Source organism: Ranitomeya imitator, chromosome 5 (genome assembly GCF_032444005.1).
Source record: "Ranitomeya imitator isolate aRanImi1 chromosome 5, aRanImi1.pri, whole genome shotgun sequence".
NCBI classification, from domain to species: domain Eukaryota; kingdom Metazoa; phylum Chordata; class Amphibia; order Anura; family Dendrobatidae; genus Ranitomeya; species Ranitomeya imitator.
The window spans coordinates 546,265,251-546,285,409 of record NC_091286.1 but is presented as its reverse complement, the minus strand read 5'-3'; the positions used below and the strand labels follow the sequence as shown (position 1 = coordinate 546,285,409).

The following is a 20,159-nucleotide window of genomic DNA, read 5'->3' as shown; positions in this document are numbered from 1 at the left end:
AAAAATAAAACAAAATTTTTTTCCCACAAAAATTATTTTTTTAGCCCCCAGTTTTGTATTTTCCTGAGGGTAACAGGAGAAATTGGACCCCAAAATTTGTTGCCCAATTTGTCCTGAGTGCGATGATACACCATATGTGGGGGGAACCACTGTTTGGGCACATGGGAGGGCTCAGAAGGGAAGGAGTGCCATTTGAATGCAGACTTAGATGGAATGGTCTGCAGGTGTCACATTGCGTTTGCAGAGCCCCTAATGTACCTAAACAGTAGAAACCCCCCACAAGTGACACCATTTTGGAAAGTAGACCCCCTTAGGAACTTATCTAGATGTGTGCTGAGCGCTTTGACCCACCAAGGGCTTCACAGAAGTTTATAATGGAGAGCCGTAAAAATAAAACAAAAATTTTTTCCCACAAAAATTATTTTTTAGCCCCCAGTTTTGTATTTTCCCGAGGGTAACAGGAGAAATTCGACCCCACAATTTGTTGTCCAATTTGTCCTGAGTGCGCTGATACCCCATATGTGGGGGGGAACCACTGTTTGGGCGCATGGGAGGGCTCGGAAGGGAAGGAGCTCCATTTGGAATGAGGACTTAGATGGAATGGTCTGCAGGTGTCACATTGCATTTGCAGAGCCCCTAATGTACCTAAACAGTAGAAACCTCCCACAAGTGACACCATTTTGTAAACTAGACCCCCTAAGGAACTCATCTAGATGTGTTGTGATAGCTTTGAACCCCCAAGTGTTTCACTACAGTTTGTAACGCAGAGCCGTGAAAATTAAAAAAAAAAATCTTTCCCCCCAAAATTATTTTTTAGCCCCCAGTTTTGTATTTTCCCGAGGGTAAGAGGAGAAATTCGACCCCAAAAGTTGTTGTCCAATTTGTCCTGAGTACGCTGATACCCCGTATGTTGGGGGAAACCACCGTTTGAGCGCATGGCAGAGCTTGGAAGGGAAGGAGCGCCATTTGGAATGCAGACTTAGATGGAATGGTCTGCAGACGTCACATTGCGTTTGCAGAACCCCTAATGTACCTAAACAGTAGAAACCCCCCACAAGTGACCCCATATTGGAAACTAGACCCCCCAGGGAACTAATCTAGATGTGTTGTGAGAACTTTGAACCCCCAAGTGTTTCACTACAGTTTATAACGCAGAGCCGTGAAAATAAAAAATCTTTTTTTTCCCACAAAAAATATGTTTTAGCCCCGAGTTTTGTATTTTCCCAAGGGTAACAGGAGAAATTGGACCCCAAAAGTTGTTGTCCTATTTGTCCTGAGTACGCTGATACCCCATATGTTGGGGTAAACCCCTGTTTGGGCACACGGGAGAGCTCGGAAGGGAAGAAGCACTGTTTTACTTTTTCAACGCAGAATTGGCTGGAATTGAGATCGGACGCCATGTCGCGTTTGGAGAGCCCCTGATGTGCCTAAACAGTGGAAACCCCCCAATTATAACTGAAACCCTAATCCAAACACACCCCTAACCCTAATCCCAACAGTAACCCTAACCACACCTCTAACCCTGACACACCCCTAACCCTAATCCCAACCCTATTCCCAACCGTAAATGTAATCTAAACCCTAACTGTAACTTTAGCCCCAACCCAAACTGTAGCCCTAGCCCTAACCCTAGCCCTAACCCTAACCCTAGCCCTAACCCTAGCCCTAACCCTAACCCTAGCCCTAACCCTAGCCCTAACCCTAGCCCTAACCCTAGCCCTAACCCTAGCCCTAACCCTAACCCTAGCCCTAACCCTAGCCCTAACCCTAGCCCTAACCCTAGCCCTAACCCTAACCCTAACCCTAACCCTAGCCCTAACCCTAGCCCTAACCCTAGCCCTAACCCTAGCCCTATCCCTAACCCTAGCCCTAACTCTAACCCTAGCCCTAATGGGAAAATGGAAATAAATACATTTTTTAAATTTTTCCCTAACTAAGGGGGTGATGAAGGGGGGTTTGATTTACTTTTATAGCGGGTTTTTTAGCGGATTTTTATGATTGGCAGCCGTCACACACTGAAAGACGCTTTTTATTGCAAAAAATATTTTTTGCGTTACCACATTTTGAGAGCTATAATTTTTCTATATTTTGGTCCACAGAGTCATGTGAGGTCTTGTTTTTTGCGGGACGAGTTGATGTTTTTATTGGTAACATTTTCGGGCACGTGACATTTTTTAATCGCTTTTTATTCCGATTTTTGTGAGGCAGAATGACCAAAAACCAGCTATTCATGAATTTCTTTTGGGGGAGGCGTTTATACCGTTCCGCGTTTGGTAAAATTGATGAAGCAGTTTTATTCTTCGGGTCAGTACGATTACAGCGATACCTCATTTATATCATTTTTTTATGTTTTGGCGCTTTTATACGATAAAAACTATTTTATAGAAAAAATAATTATTTTTGCATCACTTTATTCTCAGGACTATAACTTTTTTATTTTTTTGCTGATGATGCTGTATCGCGGCTCGTTTTTTGCGGGACAAGATGACGCTTTCAGCGGTACCATGGTTAGTTATATCTGTCTTTTTGATCGCGTGTTATTCCACTTTTTGTTCGGCGGTATGATAATAAAGCGTTGTTTTTTGCCTCGTTTTTTTTTTTTTTTTCTTACGGTGTTTACTGAAGGGGTTAACTAGTGGGCCAGTTTTATAGGTCGGGCCGTTACGGACGCGGTGATACTAAATATGTGTACTTTTATTGTTTTTTTTTTTTTATTTAGATAAAGAAATGTATTTATGGGAATAATATATATTTTTTTTTTTCATTAGTTTGGAATATTTTTTTTTATTTTTTTTACACATTTGAAATTTTTTTTTTTTACTTTTTTACTTTGTCCCAGGGGGGGACATCACAGATCAGTGATCTGACAGTTTGCACAGCACTCTGTCAGATCACTGATCTGATAGGAGTGCAGGCTGCTTCACAGTGCCTGCTCTGAGCAGGCTCTGTGAAGCCACCTCCCTCCCTGCAGGACCCGGATCCGCGGCCATCTTGGATCCGGGGCTGGAGGGAGCAGGGAGGGAGGTGAGACCCTCGCAGCAACGCGATCACATCGCGTTGCTGCGGGGGGCTCAGGGAAGCCCGCAGGGAGCCCCCTCCCTGCGCAGTGCTTCCCTGTACCGCCGGCACATCGCGATCATCTTTGATCGCGGTGTGCCGGGGGTTAATGTGCCGGGGGCGGTCCGTGACCGCTCCTGGCACATAGTGCCGGATGTCAGCTGCGATAAACAGCTGACACCCGGCCGCGATCGGCGGCGCTCCCCCCGTGAGCGCTGCCGATCGCATATGACGTACTATTGCGTCCTTGGGAAGTAAAGCCCACCCCACATGGACGCAATAGTACGTCTAATGGCAGAAAGGGGTTAAAGCAAATAAGTTGAATATTCTTGAATGGTCAAGTCAGTCACCTGACAGGGTGGCACATGTTAAGGAGCTGAAACTCCTAAACCCTTCAGCCAATTTTAATGTGGATACCCTCAAATGAAAGCTGAAAGTCTGAACTTCAACTGCATCTGAATTGTTTTGTTTAAAATTCATTGTGGTAATGTCTATAACCAAAATTAGAAAAATGTTGTCTCTGTTCAAATATATATGGACCTAACTGTATAATACCTTTTATATACGGATGTTCTTCTTGTGCGCCTTTTCCTATGGAACATTGGTATCCATTTTCCCATTTTAACCAGCAGATTTGGGGCTAGTTTGCAGGTTACTAGCATTCTATAGCTGCTTGGCTGGTATAATGAAAGGACGTTTATTCCAACCTGCAGCCTCTGGCTTTCAGTCATAGGGGTGTGACCAATGCGGCTTCAGTACATAGTGAGTGGCGGCTGTAACCATGAGTTGGCACATTAGCTATCGCCCATCTCTGTGACATATCAATGCAGAGCCGCCTGTCGGTCCAAGTGCCTATGAATCTGCAGATTAACCCCATATATGCAGGTTATGGCTAAACTGACATGTCCACTAGTCATCTTTTAGAGCTGATCCAGAAGCAATCCGTTGCCAAAAAAGTTGTCCAGTCGCAACTTTTTTTGTCTGCTTGAAAAAAAGTCTATGGAAAAAGGATCTGTTAATTTGCCAACCATTTTTTAACAATGAAATCTGTAGAAAATGGATTTGTTAAATAGCCATCCATTTTTCTCCCATTTGAAAAAGATAAATTTTTTGCTTACTGGAGGTGGAAAGATAAATATGTAACATATATTACTGGACATGTAAACTTTCAAGTAATTATCTATTTGAAACGGATCCAGGAAGCAAAAAAAACGGATCCAGTTGAAATCAGTTTTCTTAGAACGGATCCAGCAGCAGTCAGTCTTATCGAATGATTACTGGACTTGTAAACATAACCTAACAGTGTTGGGATGCATGACAGATTCCCTTTAATCCATTCATGTGAACAAGACTGAGCTGTTGATTGATGGGAGAGACAGTCACAGATCATATATTATCTATGCTGATGAAAGGCAATCAATTGACGATCCCAGAAAGCCACATTAAAGTGTTCAAAGGTTTTATTGTATGTTGTAGCACTTTAACGTCCTGTAGATCAGTGATAGGTTAGGGTCCTGAGACCTTCTTGATTGTTCAAAAGACTGTAGAAGCACTGATCTCCTACATGAGCATTCACATCAATGTCCATGTCCTAATAGAAAGTCTGTGGGTCTGTACATCATTATACATGAGTTTCTTCTCCCTGCTGAGTACTTTACGTAGTACATGTTTAAAGTTCTACAAAGTTATTCCCAGTTACTGTATTTTTATAATAAATTGCTCATTTCTATCTACAGGTGAAATCCTGGCACAGCCAACATTGAACCTGAATCCACAGACACGTTTCCCAGACTTTCTTGATGCTCTTCCGGGGACAAACGTTGACCTGGGAACACTTGAGTCAGAAGATTTGATTCCGAGCCTGAATGATGTGGAATGCGTATTGAACAAAACTGACACCTACCTCACCTGGCTGTAGACGCTGGTCCTCAGGCTGACCTGGTCCTGATTTCTTCTCTTTCTGATAACCTAGCTTTATGTTTTCTCTTGTGGAAATATATGATGAGCCTCATAAAAAAAAAAAAGTTGTTCTGCCGATTGGCCTACAGCCGTAATTCAACAGATCATTGTCGGAAAGAGATATACTTGTTCTTGTATAGAGTTTCTTTATTGTATCACCACTACACCAAGGCTGGGAGATGATCTACAACAACCAGTGTCGGAGCTGTAGGAGGCCACCCAGAGTCAGACCTGTACATGGTCTCACTTATTTAGGATGCTAGGTGATTAGTTACAAGCAGATCATCATTCACAACATCGGGCAGTATACTTTATTTATAACTGTAGAACCTAATGCATTTAACTCTTTTAACATAAGCTTTACAAATCATTGTAATTTTACAGAAAAATGTGCTGGAAATAGAATAACAAGTAGATTTTTTCATGCCATGCTACCTAGGATGTTCTCTTTTTTTGTGTGCGTGATTTTTTTTTTCTTTTTCTTTTTTTTGTTGCCGAAGCACAAGCATTACGTTTAGAGTTGTTCTTCAGTATATTACTGTATAGCTTATAGATGGGGAAAAAAAAAAACATTCTTCCAAGTAGCATTATGTTCAATAATCGTGAGACACTACAACATTGACCAGTTTTGGTACTAACTACCACCTTTATTGTAATTTTTTTTTTAACAATGTGACTACGATCTTTTTTTTAATTTCCTGTTATTTTTAATGCATATTAGATTTTATTGTTTATTGTATTAAGCACTATTTTTTTTAACTAATTGTAACTGATAAATTCAGGCTTTTTTATAATACAATGTAACAGTATCTTTGACACTATCAAAGGGAGTATTTTATCTACAAAATGAGGTATTTTCTCAAGTGGGTTACTGAAAATATCGCAAAATTGGAGGGTGATTAAGAAATCCGTTTCTGTATGATATATACTGGAACCCACTTTTACGCATTGTTGTTACTTATAATGTTTGATATGATACAAAAATATATACTATTTGTCTATCCTGACCTTCCAACAGTGAAATATTATTCATTAGCTACAGTTGGAGAGTAGGGACTATCTGCAATATATTGTATATTACGTTGGAAATGCGGGACTGATGAAGCATTGAAAATATCAGTTATAAAGCATAGTCGCAAAATGCAGATGACGTCCTAAAAATCCATAATACTTTTTGAATCATTATATTATAATATTTATATCGACAGACTAAACTTTATTTGTAACTTTTTGAATAAAACCATTTAAAAGGCATTATTGATCAAAGTCTCTTGTATCTACAAGAGCTACTCTTTGCACTTACGGCGGGTCTATGGGCTTACTCCCTCAATGTGGTCTTGCAGTACACCTGCTCATTTGCAGACATGTTTTACTTTGGGCTGAAGAATGGCTCACATTTTGAAAGTGCAGTTACTGGAAACCAGGGTTTTTTTTAATTAGCATGGAGATGGATATAAATATATCTTAATATTAACACTTTTTGGTACTATAGATCTATATAAAATAATTTACCGTATTCATGATCTAGTGCTACTTTGCGTTTGGACAAACATCAGAGAGGTTTAGCATTTTATCCAAACTAATACAGTTCACTTTGTCAAGCAGGATCTGAAGAGGCAATGCATGATATTGAAGGGGGTCTCCACCTTGGACCATTCCTTCTTCAGCTGTAAGAATCTGATATTAAGTGTTACATTTCCCAGCAGTGAAAATGGAGTATTGTACAGTGTCTATTCACATCAGTAGATTGTCTGTGTATGGTCAGATAGGACAGGTCATCTTGGGAAAGACATACTCTTTTCCAATGCTCTCAACTTTCACCAGGAAATGAGGATCCTTCCTAGATGATATCTTCTCAGTATTCCATAACAGGACATATGGAAAAGTGTATTCTAATGTGGACAAAAGGGAAGGCCAAGCACTAGGCACAACGTGGTGCATCAGGTTGGCTTCAGAGTGGCCCTTACCATACAGCTAATAGGAACTGGTGACAAGTGGAGGCAAATGCCTTTGTGACGTCACCATAGGAGTTTCTAGGCTCAACCCAATGAATGTCTATTTTACGAGCCCTGAATTTTGCAGCTAATAGCTCAAGAGTATGACGAAATCTCCAATGTGAAGTATTAACTGTTGGGAACCATCAAGGGCATCTATTTCCTAAGTCAAGGGCCAATGGGTACATTTACATGGAAGGAGATAGGACCGTAAAGAATGGCATGAATGCATTGCATGAGTTAGAGCCAAAGCAACGTTTTAATCATCTGATGGGGATTTGCAGGTGAATAATTTATGATATCAGATTTAGATTGTATAGTTGAGTACTAGGTAGCGAGGCTACATTGAGGATTGATATTACATAGGTCGCTTATGGAAGGTGGGTTTTAGCCATAGACTAGAGAAAGTAATGTCATTATGACTTGTGAAATAAATCCTGTCCAGTTAGATTGCATCTGTCATTAATGAATTAAACGACTTGTAATGAAACATTTGATACTCCATTTTCTAACTTTATTACTTTACTTTTAATACCGGGTTAGTGTTTTACAGCACGTTGCATGGATTGTGAGCAGTTCAGGTATTGAAGGTTGAAATACTAAGGAAATGTACTGGTGTCAGGACCACTGAATTACAAGAGAGCTGAAGCATTTATAGCCGTGCAATATGAGAGGTCTGAAAATAAGTCTGAGATCATTTACAGTATACTTGGCTCATGTTTAAATGCAGTTTGATATGTTTCCTGCTGTACACCAACGGGGACAACTCTACCCTGACAACAAACGGAACAACACACAAATAAAACCGCAACCAAAGTAGATGCCACGTTGCAGTAAAGGAGTGAAAATAATATGAAAATGTGACATTTCCAGCTCCATCCAGCACAAACACAATGTTAACCGCCCTGATTACTATACATATTCTTTCTGATATAGAGATATTTAGGACAACCACATGCCAGATCTCTAGCGTTCGGTCTGCATTTCCATTGTGGACCATGTAAAATGCAAAAATCATTAATAAAACATTCTTCTTTGGACAATGTATAAACTGATCTCATTTTACTGTACTGGGACACACATGGAGTCAGTATCAAATCAAGTTACTTTCATGCCACGACTGAGGCTTTAAAAAAATAAAATACAATTCACCAATCCCTCCCCCATTTCTTTTCTAATATTTTTCTGTTCCCCCACCGGTCTCTGTACTTCCTGCTCAGTCCAGACCTACATGTGACTGTTTTTGCCTTTGTTTGGCTACAGTGGCCGCATCTGTCCTAGCAGAGCAGGACATTCAGAGAGTAGTCCTCTACCGTCTGCCTGGTCAGGACAGGTGTGACCACTGTAGCCAATTATTGGCTGTAATTGTGATGTGTTGGTCAGCACTGCAGCAAAGTGATTGGTTGAACAAGTCCATCTGAATGGAGCAGGAATGTACAGAGATTGGCATGGACTGAGAAGTGTTGGAATAAGAACAGCAGGGGATCGGTGATTTTTTTACTTAAGGAGCAAGATAACCCTTTTATTATCAGTTATGTATTCTAAAGTGTTATGGATGGTGTCATGCAGCTGAACAAAATGGCAGTTGTGGACTATAACCTACCCAAATCTTTTATGAAAGACTACCACTGATGATGGGATATAATGCTAGGAAGTTGGTAGCTACAGGATGTGCAGGCGACAGAGAGAATTGGGCCCCTGTCAAGAACTATATATGGGTCTTTATAGGTCTAGATGCAAGCTGGGGTTGCTTTGGAAGTGGAATTGGCCCCCCTTACCTTTCGTCAATGTTGTGTTTGCCCCTGCATGTCTATATCAACCATATTAATTGATGAATAACATTAATTAACCCATTAGTTCTCGCATATGAAATTGCTCGTGTTGAAAGTAGTGGTGATGTTTTCTCATGCCTCATTCTTCATGAATATGAAGCAAATGTCACATGCTGAATCCCATGTCATGCACTAGACCCTTAGAATGTTTTTCTACCATGAGTCCCCTTTGATGGACCCATGATCTGACCTACACCTCCCAAATGTAGCTTTGTGTCTCCTGTTCCTGTGATATCATCAAAGTAGGAAGTGTTTATGTCTGATCATAGAGAACAGAGTAACCATCAAAGGATTGTAAAGTTCATGTGATCGACATAAGAAACTACTAGACACTGGGGCCTAGGGCACTTAACCACTGGGAACACTTGTGAGAGGGCCATGGAGAGGCAATCTGACAACAGTCATACTCATGGCAGATTTCCTGGTGGTGAGCTAGTGACTCTCACACACTCCTTGTTACGGATCCCTTCACCAGACCCAGACTGGTCCAAGGAGGAGCAGTGGGTCCTTGTGCAGGAGTGATGTTCCAACTCACTAGAAACAGAGACAATGTTTTTTTGAAAACTAAAGGAGTTTTTTTTATTTTTTATGACCCCAAGATTTCCAAAACTTAGGCTACAGCAAAGTGGTTGAACTATTATTAAAACTTAGCATCTAATGACATATAAAAAATAGCTCAAACAATAATACAGTCAATGACAAAGACACACTATATATAAAATCACAAAACAGAGCTGGGTATCTCATAACTCAAGATTGTTAGTGCGTAAAGGTCACAAAACCGCATGCACTTTATGCTTGTCTAGATATAGGCTTAAAATATTGTAAACTCAATGTGCCTGATATCAATCCACGTGAAGATCACATGCAGCTATACAACTTATAATAGAGAATAAAAATACAGGAGAGGTCTCACCAAATTCCTTTAGGCATTGGCAAATGTTTCAGATGGGTCCTCAAATTAATAGAAGGGCGAGCATAGTTCCAATGCCCGTCTACTATCCTTATTTAGTAGGTAAAAAGCCAAGGATTACACCCAACGTGTTTCCTCCTGTGTATTCATCAGGGGAGTGTTATGTAGTCATCTATTTCATGTGGCTCAGTACATGAGTTACCTGCCGTATGTCACAGTTGAATGGAGCTTATTTCTTGCAATTTTCCCAGCCTATTTCAGCATGTGACCTGCCGGACGATCCCTTTCGTTTCTGGGCACTGAGGCACATCACTTCTGGTGTTTGGAACGCACTTCTTGGTTGCGTTGCAACTGAGTCCAGCTATATGTTTAGTAGATGGTACAATAGACTTGTTCAATAAAAAACTACCCACTGTATTATATAACAAGCAGAGGTAAATTTGTGAATGACCGTAATGTAACATTTGCATGCGCAAAATAGTGGACCCACATAGTCAATGTTACTGGTGGGCCCTTGGAACCCCAGTCTAACACTACCCTTAGCTGTCCACTCCTAACTAACCACACATTGAATGTAATTGAGAATTAATGAAATGATATTCTTTAACGCCATATACCGGTAATAATCAACAGTGTTGTTCTTGTGGTTACAGTACATCTTGCCTTAGAGAGTCAAAGTCTAGCCTCAGTCAAAACAACAACTTGTCCCCACAGTTTGATTTTTCTAAATGTTAGTGATCCTGGGATTTTCTCTAATTGACAACATTCAGTAGTTTGGATAGGAAATACTGCAGCTGACAACCCTTGGCATCCACATATATTCTACGACTTTCCTTAAAAATTGTCATTGTCTTCTTTAGTGACAATTTCGATTTTCCATATTGAGCATAAAAATTAAGATGTGAGTCTATGATCAAAACAGGTCTTATACATGAGACCCAATGTGTTTATTGCATATATAACCCGTGTGGTTAGAGGTGTAATTATAGTGGGTGCAAGGGTGGCATTCTCAACCATGCCCTGGAGCCAGTGTGCCCAAATGTTCCTTTTGGCCCATATGAGAATACCAATATTATTAAAGACCCATGATATTTGGGGGCCTCGGAGATTTGCTTCAAGTTACGCTGTTGAGTATTGTCGCTGAAACAAGTGGTTCCTGAAGCTGGGAAGAAGGAGGCCACAGAACAAAAAAATGTGGGATTTTTAGGGTTAAATGCAGAACTGCATTTGAGGCAGTATATTTTATCATTTTTGGGTTACAAAAAAAGTAGTTTTACATGTGGAGTTAAGCTTTAAGTGATTGAATGTGAAGTTGCACGTTACAAACACTATTGTCACTATTGTGTCGCCCTTTGCTGACCGGCACTACATCAGTGCAGTGTATTGTTGAGGTTTTATTGCATGAAATGATATTTTTATTTTGTACCATGTAATTTTTAGACACTACAGTTAAGCAGAATTGTTCTGTAATTTGTGCATTTTTCTTCTGTACTTTATACTCACTTGAGTAGTTTGTTTTTCATCGGCATATGAACGTATGCTGCCTATGAAGCCAAGGGCCGCATGGATGAAACAAATTGCTGATTCTCATTGTATTTCTTTACTTTTATTTTACCAGTTTATTTAAATGAATATCCAGCTCTGCTTCTTTGTTTGGGCAACTATGCAATAAACCCTCCAAAAAGTATTTTGCCTCATTTCTTACTTGCTTTACGTTTCTATTTGCTAAAAAGAAACACAAAACCTTAAAGGCTATACCTGGGCAACATTTTTTTGTAAACTGCATATGAAATAGAAAGTTAGAAATGGTCATGATTAAAAATCGTTGTAATATTTTGTGTCTACAGCCCCATGCGGACTCCGTAACATATTACAACTATGTAGTCTGATCCTCCGATCATGCTCCCTTCCATCACTCCTCTATTTCCTGGGAAGATTACCAAAAGGTAGAGGACAGATGAAAGGAAATTTGACTGCAGGATCAGACTATACATTGGATATACTTGTACTCCATATTAGAGTCTGAAGATAAAAACAAAATGAGCAAATACCCTGTAGTAAGTAAATGAATAATAATAGCACATGTAAATAGCATTGGGTACTTAGCATTATTTTGATTAAAAAAAAATGCTTAAAAGCCAAATCGGGACGGTACCCAACTCTTTAAGGTCACCGCACTATGTGTCAGCAGACTTCAAAATAGATAAGGGCAGACCAGTAATGGGTCCCGACTGTTCAGACACCTGCCCGTGGAAAGCTATATAAACGAAATGAACAGCCAAAAAGGCAGAGCCATACCCCTGTTTGTACAAAGTTCTAAAAATCCAAAATTTTAGTCGAAAGATTAGTACAGTGCATATGTTGCATATGCTCCAGCTCAAGTTTTTTTTATTTTGATTTATTAAAGTCTGAAGGCACACAGCTGTTTTTGTGTCTTCCATAGACTATATGTGCACACAGTCAAGGTTGCCAATCACCTGTAAATTATTAGCATACCTCAGTGAGCAGTGCTCCCCTTAAGTACTTAAAGGGGTTGTGCTGGCATAAAAAAACAACTTAAAGTGAGCTAAAAGTATAAGTTTTATAACTTAATAATATAGTTCAAATACGTCATGTTCTCTGATCTGCTGATAACTTCCCAGGTCTCTGGTTCCGGTAGCTTCGCTCTTGGTTGTGTGCTCCACACAGGACAGCATCTCCTTTGTCAGCATCTGAGCAGAGCATTGTGTGAAGGGGGCTGACTGACTGCTCATTTCAATATCTGAATGCATGTAGAAAAGCACCATCACGTGTTTCTCAACGCAAGCAATAAATAGCCAGGTCTTTCACCGGGAAGGAACAACCACGGGAAGGGCTGCATCCAAAAGGAAAATCACCTATGCCAAAACATGGTATCCATCCACAGACAGCTGTTTCGAGGTATTTGCCTCTCATCAGTGTGGAGTAGGAAACTGGCTATAAGGAGCAGTGCCTAGTAAAAGGACTATAAACATAAGGATGACTGACCTCGGGGAGATCAAAACATCCAACACCGCAGAGACACCATCATGTGTTTCTCAACGCAGTGATCCAGAACACTGCCCCCATCCTTTATGGGAAATATGCAAATGCATGTAGAAAAGCCGCGGAGACACCATCACGTGTTTCTCAACGCAGTGATCCAGAACACTGCCCCCATGCTTTATGGGAAATATGCAAATGCATGTAGAAAAGCCGCGGAGACACCATCACGTGTTTCTCAACGCAGTGATCCAGAACACTGCCCCCATCCTTTATGGGAAATATGCAAATGCATGTAGAAAAGCCGCGGAGACACCATCACGTGTTTCTCAACACAAGCAATAAATAGCCAGGTCTTTCACCGGGAAGGAACAACCACGGGAAGGGCAGCACCCAAAAGGAAAACCACCTATGCCAAAACATGGTATCCATCCACAGACAGCTGTTTCGGGGTATTTGCCCCTCATCAGTGTGGAGTAGGAAACTGGCTATTAGGAGCACTGCCTGATAAAAGGACTATAAACACGTGATGGTGTCTCCGCAGTGTTGGATGTTTTGATCTCCCCAAGGTCATTCATCCTTATGTTTATAGTCCTTTTACTAGGCACTGCTCCTAATAGCCAGTTTCCTACTCCACTCTGATGAGGGGAAAATACCCCGAAACAGCTGTCTGTGGATGGATATCATGTTTTGGCATAGGTGGTTTTCCTTTTGGATGCTGCCCTTCCCGTGGTTGTTCCTTCCCGGTGAAAGACCTGGCTATTTATTGCTTGCGTTGAGAAACACGTGATGGTGTCTCCGTGGCTTTTCTACATGCATTTGCATATTTCCCATAAGGGATGGGGGCAGTGTTCTGGATCACTGCGTTGAGAAACACGTGATGGTGTCTTTGCAGTGTTGGATGTTTTGATCTCCCCGAGGTCAGTCATCCTTATGTTTATAGTACATTTCAATATCTGAGACAGCCCTATTCTCAGTGACGGACAATACATAGACATAGAAGGAGGTTGGCTTACCCATTGAACTTGTCAATCCTCTTAACACACAAACACAGGACTGGAAGTGAAGCTGCTGGGACTGGAGCAGATACTTTCAAATCAGGACAACCTCGGATAACTAAAGTATGAAAATTGCTATATGGACCATCCATTCATGTATAGGATGGTAGCAGGGTCTCAGATTGTAGCTTAATCATTTTGACAGTACTTAAGCTTATTATTTAAGGAAAAACATATTTGAAGCGAGCACCTTTTCAGTTAGACCAGATTGTAACAAAATGGTGCTTCTCTTATATTCTTAGTATATGGTCTCTTGAGGAAACTACCACTCTTGAAGAACATTTTAATGTAGTTTCGTCCGGTTGTTTCTAGGAAATGTTACATACAGACCATAAATGTTACCAGAACTACTTGTACAGAACTGCTTGTGACATCCAGCACATCCACGGATGATATATACACACAACTTTCCAACACTTAAAAATCCAAATATAGGACACTTATAGTCCAGGAATGCCCCAAAACGGCAACTTTTTTGTGGGGTTGTGATAAATTCACCCGTTTGTGATCCTGTTTGTGGTATGGTTTTAGGAAAATCAGGATTTTTAATAAGAATGATACACCTCATAATAGACATACTACATAGACATACAGCATGACATACAGCATATCCACAGAATTTGCCAAAAATTGACAGGCGCAATGACAATTTTTACAGTTTCCATACAAATTAATGGAGAGAGCCAGCATGTGCAGCCACCTCTCCGGACAGCACACAACAAGGTCCCATTCTAAAAGTACATTTGTCATCAGGGTTTTGTCACCTAATCTGAGAACAGCATGATGTAGGAACAAAGACTCGGTGTGAAGTGATGTGTCCATTAGTTGGCCGCTTGCTGTAGTTTTGATAAAATTGCTGTATTATCAGATTATCAGCAGGAGATGAAAGGACTAGTAAACGTGCAGCCAAGTAGTCCTCCATATTCATGAACTCTGGAAATCCCCCCCCAACACACCATACCACCGATTGTCAGGTTTCTGCCTATGCACAGTGCAAACAGACAGCTGCCAATCAGTGCTGTGAGCGGGGTCTTAAGGTACCGTCACACTAAGCGACGCTGCAGCGATACCGACAACGATCCGGATCGCTGCAGCGTCGCTGTTTGGTCGCTGGAGAGCTGTCACACAGACAGCTCTCAGCGACCAACGATGCCGGTAACCAGAGTAAACATCGGGTTACTAAGCGCAGGGCCGCGCTTAGTAACCCGATGTTTACCCTGGTTACCATCGTTAAAGTAAAAAAAACAACCACTACATACTTACCTACCGCTGTCTGTCCCCGGCGCTGTGCTTCTCAGCCCTGTGTAAGCACAGCGGCCGTAAAGCAGAGCGGTGACGTCACCGCTCTGCTTTCCGGCTGCCCGGCGCTCACAGCCAGAGCAGAGAAGCACAGCGCCGGGGACAGACAGCGGTAGGTAAGTATGTAGTGGTTGTTTTTTTTACTTTATCGATGGTAACCAGGGTAAACATCGGGTTACTAAGCGCGGCCCTGCGCTTAGTAACCCGATGTTTACCCTGGTTACCAGCGAAGACATCGCTGAATCGGCGTCACACACGCCGATTCAGCAATGTCAGCGAGAGAGCCAGCGACGAAATAAAGTCCTGGCCTTTCTGCCCCGACCAGCGATATCACAGCAGGGGCCTGATCGCTGCTGCCTGTCACACTGGACGATATCGCTAGCCAGGACGCTGCAACGTCACGGATCGCTAGCGATATCGTCCAGTGTGACGGGGCCTTTACAGAGCTCATCATTAAGGAGAGAAACCAACCAACCTATGGATAACCAGAGAAATACCATGCAGGAGATATATAAAATGCCTTTATTTAATATTGATAGTGGCAAATAAAACAATACAAAACAATAAAGCTGGACTACAATTATCACATATAATTATTCCAATAAGACAAATGGTGGTGGCAGACCCTATATTTCAGTATTCAATCCCTCATAGTGAGAAAACAAAAAAACAAATAACGTGCAATTAAAAATAAATCTAAACCATACTATAAAGCAGTGCACTCAAATGACTCCTGTGACTAAGTGTATCAACTCTGAATATAATGTATAAAGTGCATTGTGTAATATCAAAAAAGCATCTCAGAAGGTAATCATACTGCAAAAAAATCAATATAAACAAAAGCGCAGCGTGCATGGAAGGATTTAGAAAGTTGTAGGTATATACCTTTAAGGGTCGCCACTTGGGGTGCGCGATTTGTAGTATGATTACCTTTCCTGCGTGCAGGAAAGTGCCGTGAGACGAGGTCACAGATGTATGGAGGAGACAGGTTGTGGATGGCTTTGTATGTCATGGTTAGGGTTTTGTACTGGAGTCTCTGGGTAATGAAGGGATTGACAGAGGGGAGAAGCTGGGGAATAGCGGGGGGACAGGTGGATTAGTCGGGCAGCTGAGTTTAGAATAGATTGGAGGGGTGCGAGAGTGTTAGAGGGTAGGCCACAGAGCAGGAGGTTACAGTAGTCGAGGCGGGAGATGATGAGGGCATGGACTAGGGTTTTTGCAGATTCATGGTTTAGGAATGTACGGATCCGTGAAATATTTTTGAGTTGAAGGCGGCAGGAAGTGGAAAGGGCTTGGATATGCGGTTTGAAGGAGAGATCAGTGTCAAGGATTACCCCGAGGCAGTGAGCTTGTGGGACTGGGGAGAGTGGGCAGCCATTTACTGTAATGGATAGGTTCGTTGGGGGGGGTCGTGTGAGATGGGGGAAAGACAATGAATTCTGTTTTGTCCAGATTAAGTTTTAGAAATCTAGCAGAGAAGAAGGATGAAATAGCAGACAGACATTGAGGGATTCTGGTTAGTGGGGAGGTGATATCTGGTCCAGAGATGTAGATCTGTGTGTCATCAGCATAGAGATGATACTGAAAACCGTGAGATATGTGAATAATCCTTTTAATATAAAGTTTTCTAATCACCGGAGTCTATGAAAGAAAATTCATTACAGACATCTTTTCACCACAACGCAGTATTCTCAGACAAGTTTCTTAGAAATGATTATTTTCATCCCAGACACATAAAAAGTATCTTTTACAGCTCTGGCATACGTTACATCCAGAGAAACCACAGGGCAGGGTGGACGTCTGTAAACTGTAAGATGAAGAAGCCAAAGACCAAACCTAAGGTTACAGACAGGACATTCATAGAAATCTAAGAAAATAGATTCTAAATAAAATTTCTGGTTAGAGGTTGGGAATAATTTCCATGCTTTTCTCTTCCAATTCCTTGAAAAGATACACTGCACATTCTATGATTTTCATGTGTTGAAGTACAGGTACAGTTGCAATTCTAAATAATTCAACCCACATTGTAAATTAGGTTTTGTAGCAAAATTTACAAACCTTCTGCTGATTGCAATAAACCAGACAAGAACAATTTAAATAATTCAAGGAACTAATATAACAAGTGGTTTCTCTAATTGCATCACAAAATGCACCAAAATTATTCAAGAGCATCTTTGACTGTTATGACCTGCTACCAATGTGCTGGATAGCCAGTGTAGCGCCTACATCTCTGCCTGCAGTCAGCATACTCACCGCCAAGACTCCCATCCTGCCTCTTCCAGGTGTGCTGCTGCTGCCCGGGGTGCACGCACTCCTAACAGGTATCCAGGCACTGTGCTTAGAGCGCATGCGCGCACCCTTCATCTTTCTTAAACGGGCAGCACGCGTTCCTCTAAAGTGTCCCCAGCCAATAGCTGGTGGTCTCTTTCTATTGAGATCTCTCTTTCAAGATCAGCGACGAGATCTCATCTCCTGAGATCTTGGTGCTGAGATCTCCATCTGGGAATGCGCCGGCCCTGGTGGCCATTTTCCCGGAGTCCACCGCACAGGAAACCATGGAACTGTGGGGGCTCTGGCCTTTCATAAAATGTCAGCAGAGCCCCCTGCAGTACTGGAGACACCCGTAGCAGCTCCAGACACCCCCGCAACACCACCGGACATCCCCGCAGCACCGCCGGGCACCATTACAACGTCGGACACCCTCTCATCCCAGCCTGCAGCCTGCACAACGGTACCGGTAAGGTATATCCGCATTATAAGACGCACCTCCATTTCCCTCTAAATTTTGGGGAAAAATAGTGCGTTTTATAATCCGAAAAATACGGTAAATATTTTGAATGTTATATACAAACTTTATATCATATTTGCTCTTTTTTTAGCTCACCTAGTAAAAGGCAATAATATGTTGAGGCAGACCTTTACTATACAGTGGGGAAAAAAGTAGTCAGCAACCAATTGTGCAAGTTCTCCCACTTAAGAAGATGAGAGAGGCCTGTAATTGACATCATAGGTAGATCACAACTATGAGAGTCAAAATGAGAAAACAAATATAGAATATCACTTTGCCTGATTTGGCAAGATTTATTTTGCAAATTATGGTGGAAAATAAGTATTTGGTCACCTAAAATAATGCAAGATTTTTGACTCTCACAGACCTGTAACTTCTTCTTTATGAGGCTCCTCTGTCCTCCATTCATTACCTGCAGCAATGGCACCTGTTTGAACTTGTTATCAGTATAATAGACACCTGTCCACAGCCTCAAACAGTCACACTTCAAACTCCACTATGGTGAAGACCAAAGAGCTGTCGAAGGACTCCAGAAACAAAATTGTAGCCCTGCACCAAGCTGGGAAGACTGAATCTGCAATAGGCAAGCAACTTGGTGTGATGAAATCAACTGTGGAAGCAATAATAAGAAAATGGAAGACATACAAGACCACTGATAATCTCCCTCGATCTTGGGCTCCATGCAAGATCTCACCCCATGGGGTCAAAATGATCACAAGAACGGTGAGCAAAAATCCCAGAACCACACAGGGGGAACTAGTGAAAGACTTGCATAGAGCTGGGACCACCGTAACAAAGGCTACCATCAGTAACACTATGCTGCCAGGGACTCAGATCCTGCAGTGCCAGACGTGTCCCACTGCTTAAGCCAGTACATGTCCGGGCCCATCTGAAGTTTGCTAGAGAGCATTTGGATTATCCAGAGGAATATTGGGAGAATGTCATATGGTCTGATGAAACCAAAGTAGAACTGTTTGGTAGAAACAAAACTTGTCGTGTTTGGAGGAGACAGAATGCTGAGTTGCATCCAAAGAACATCATACCTACTGTGAAGCATTGGGGTGGCAAAATCATGCTTTGGGACTGTTTCTCTGCAAAGGGACCAAGACGACTGATCCATGTACATGAAAGCATGAATGGGGCCATGTATCGTCAGATTTTGAGTGCAAACCTCCTTCCATCAGCAAGGGCATTGAAGATGAAATGTGGATGGGTCTTTCAGCACGATAATGCTCTCATGCACACCGTCAGGGCAACGAAGGAGTGACTTCATAAGAAGGATTTGAAGGTCCTGGAGTGGCCTAGCCAGTCTCCAGATCTCAACCCCATAGAAAACCTTTGGAGGGAGTTGAAAGTCTGTGTTGCCCAGCGACAGGCCCAATACATCACTGCTCTAGGGAAGATCTACATGGAGGAATGGGCCAACATACCATCAACAGTGTGTGGCAACCTTGTGAAGATTTACAGAAAACGTTTGACCTCTGTCATTGCCAAGAAAGGATATATAACAAAATATTGAGATGAACTTTTGTTAATGACCAAATACTTATTTTCCACCATAATTTGCAAAAAAAATCTTGCCAAATCAGACAAGGTGATTTTCTGGATTTGTTTTCTCATTTTGACTCTCATAGTTCTGGTCTACCTATGATGTCAATTACAGGCCTCTCTCATCATTTTAAATGGTGGCTGACTAAATACTTTTCCCCACTGTGTATCCCCTAAGGTGTGGGAGGAAACCTTTGCTAAATTATGTGTTTCACCCAACTTCATTTGCATATAAACATGACTTTTTTTTTTTAATTCATACCTGAAGAAAGTTTGCTCAGCTGTATATATTATATTTTTTGTGCAATTAATATTTGGAAATACATAATCGTATTGAATGTGTTGTCTGCTAAACCTAAGATGTTTATGTTAATCCACTGTGCCAAAGATATCCGCTGTGCTCTTTATGTAATATACTGATCAATTCCGTAATTCTGTTTGGAGAATTACCGGAATAATATTGCAATCAGATTTTATTTAAGTAATATATGGAGTTGTATCCTGATCTGCACAAGCATAGAAGGTAACAGTCCAATTAGATACTGTCATCATTCAATAAAAGTCACTAAAACTAAGGTCAGATAGTGCTGTTGATCTTTTTTAATTCTCCCCTCTGTTTTGGAAAGAAATATCCAAGCTGTTGTTCAGCTCTTACACTTTACACTTTTCAGTAGAAACTTCATTGAATTTTCTCATAATATGCTGTTAACC

General features: G+C 41.4%; 1 protein-coding gene across 1 annotated transcript in view; it reads left to right on the top strand.

Moving 5' to 3' along the window:
- Positions 1–11,442, top strand: part of WWTR1 (WW domain containing transcription regulator 1) — a 119,886-nt gene extending 108,444 nt beyond the window's left edge. Inside the window, exon 6 of the mRNA XM_069727625.1 lies at positions 4,794–11,442. Coding sequence (XP_069583726.1) covers positions 4,794–4,975 — 182 coding nt within the window. The 3' untranslated portion in view covers positions 4,976–11,442. The remainder of the gene's footprint in view (positions 1–4,793) is intronic.
- The last annotated feature ends 8,717 nt before the right edge of the window (positions 11,443–20,159 follow it).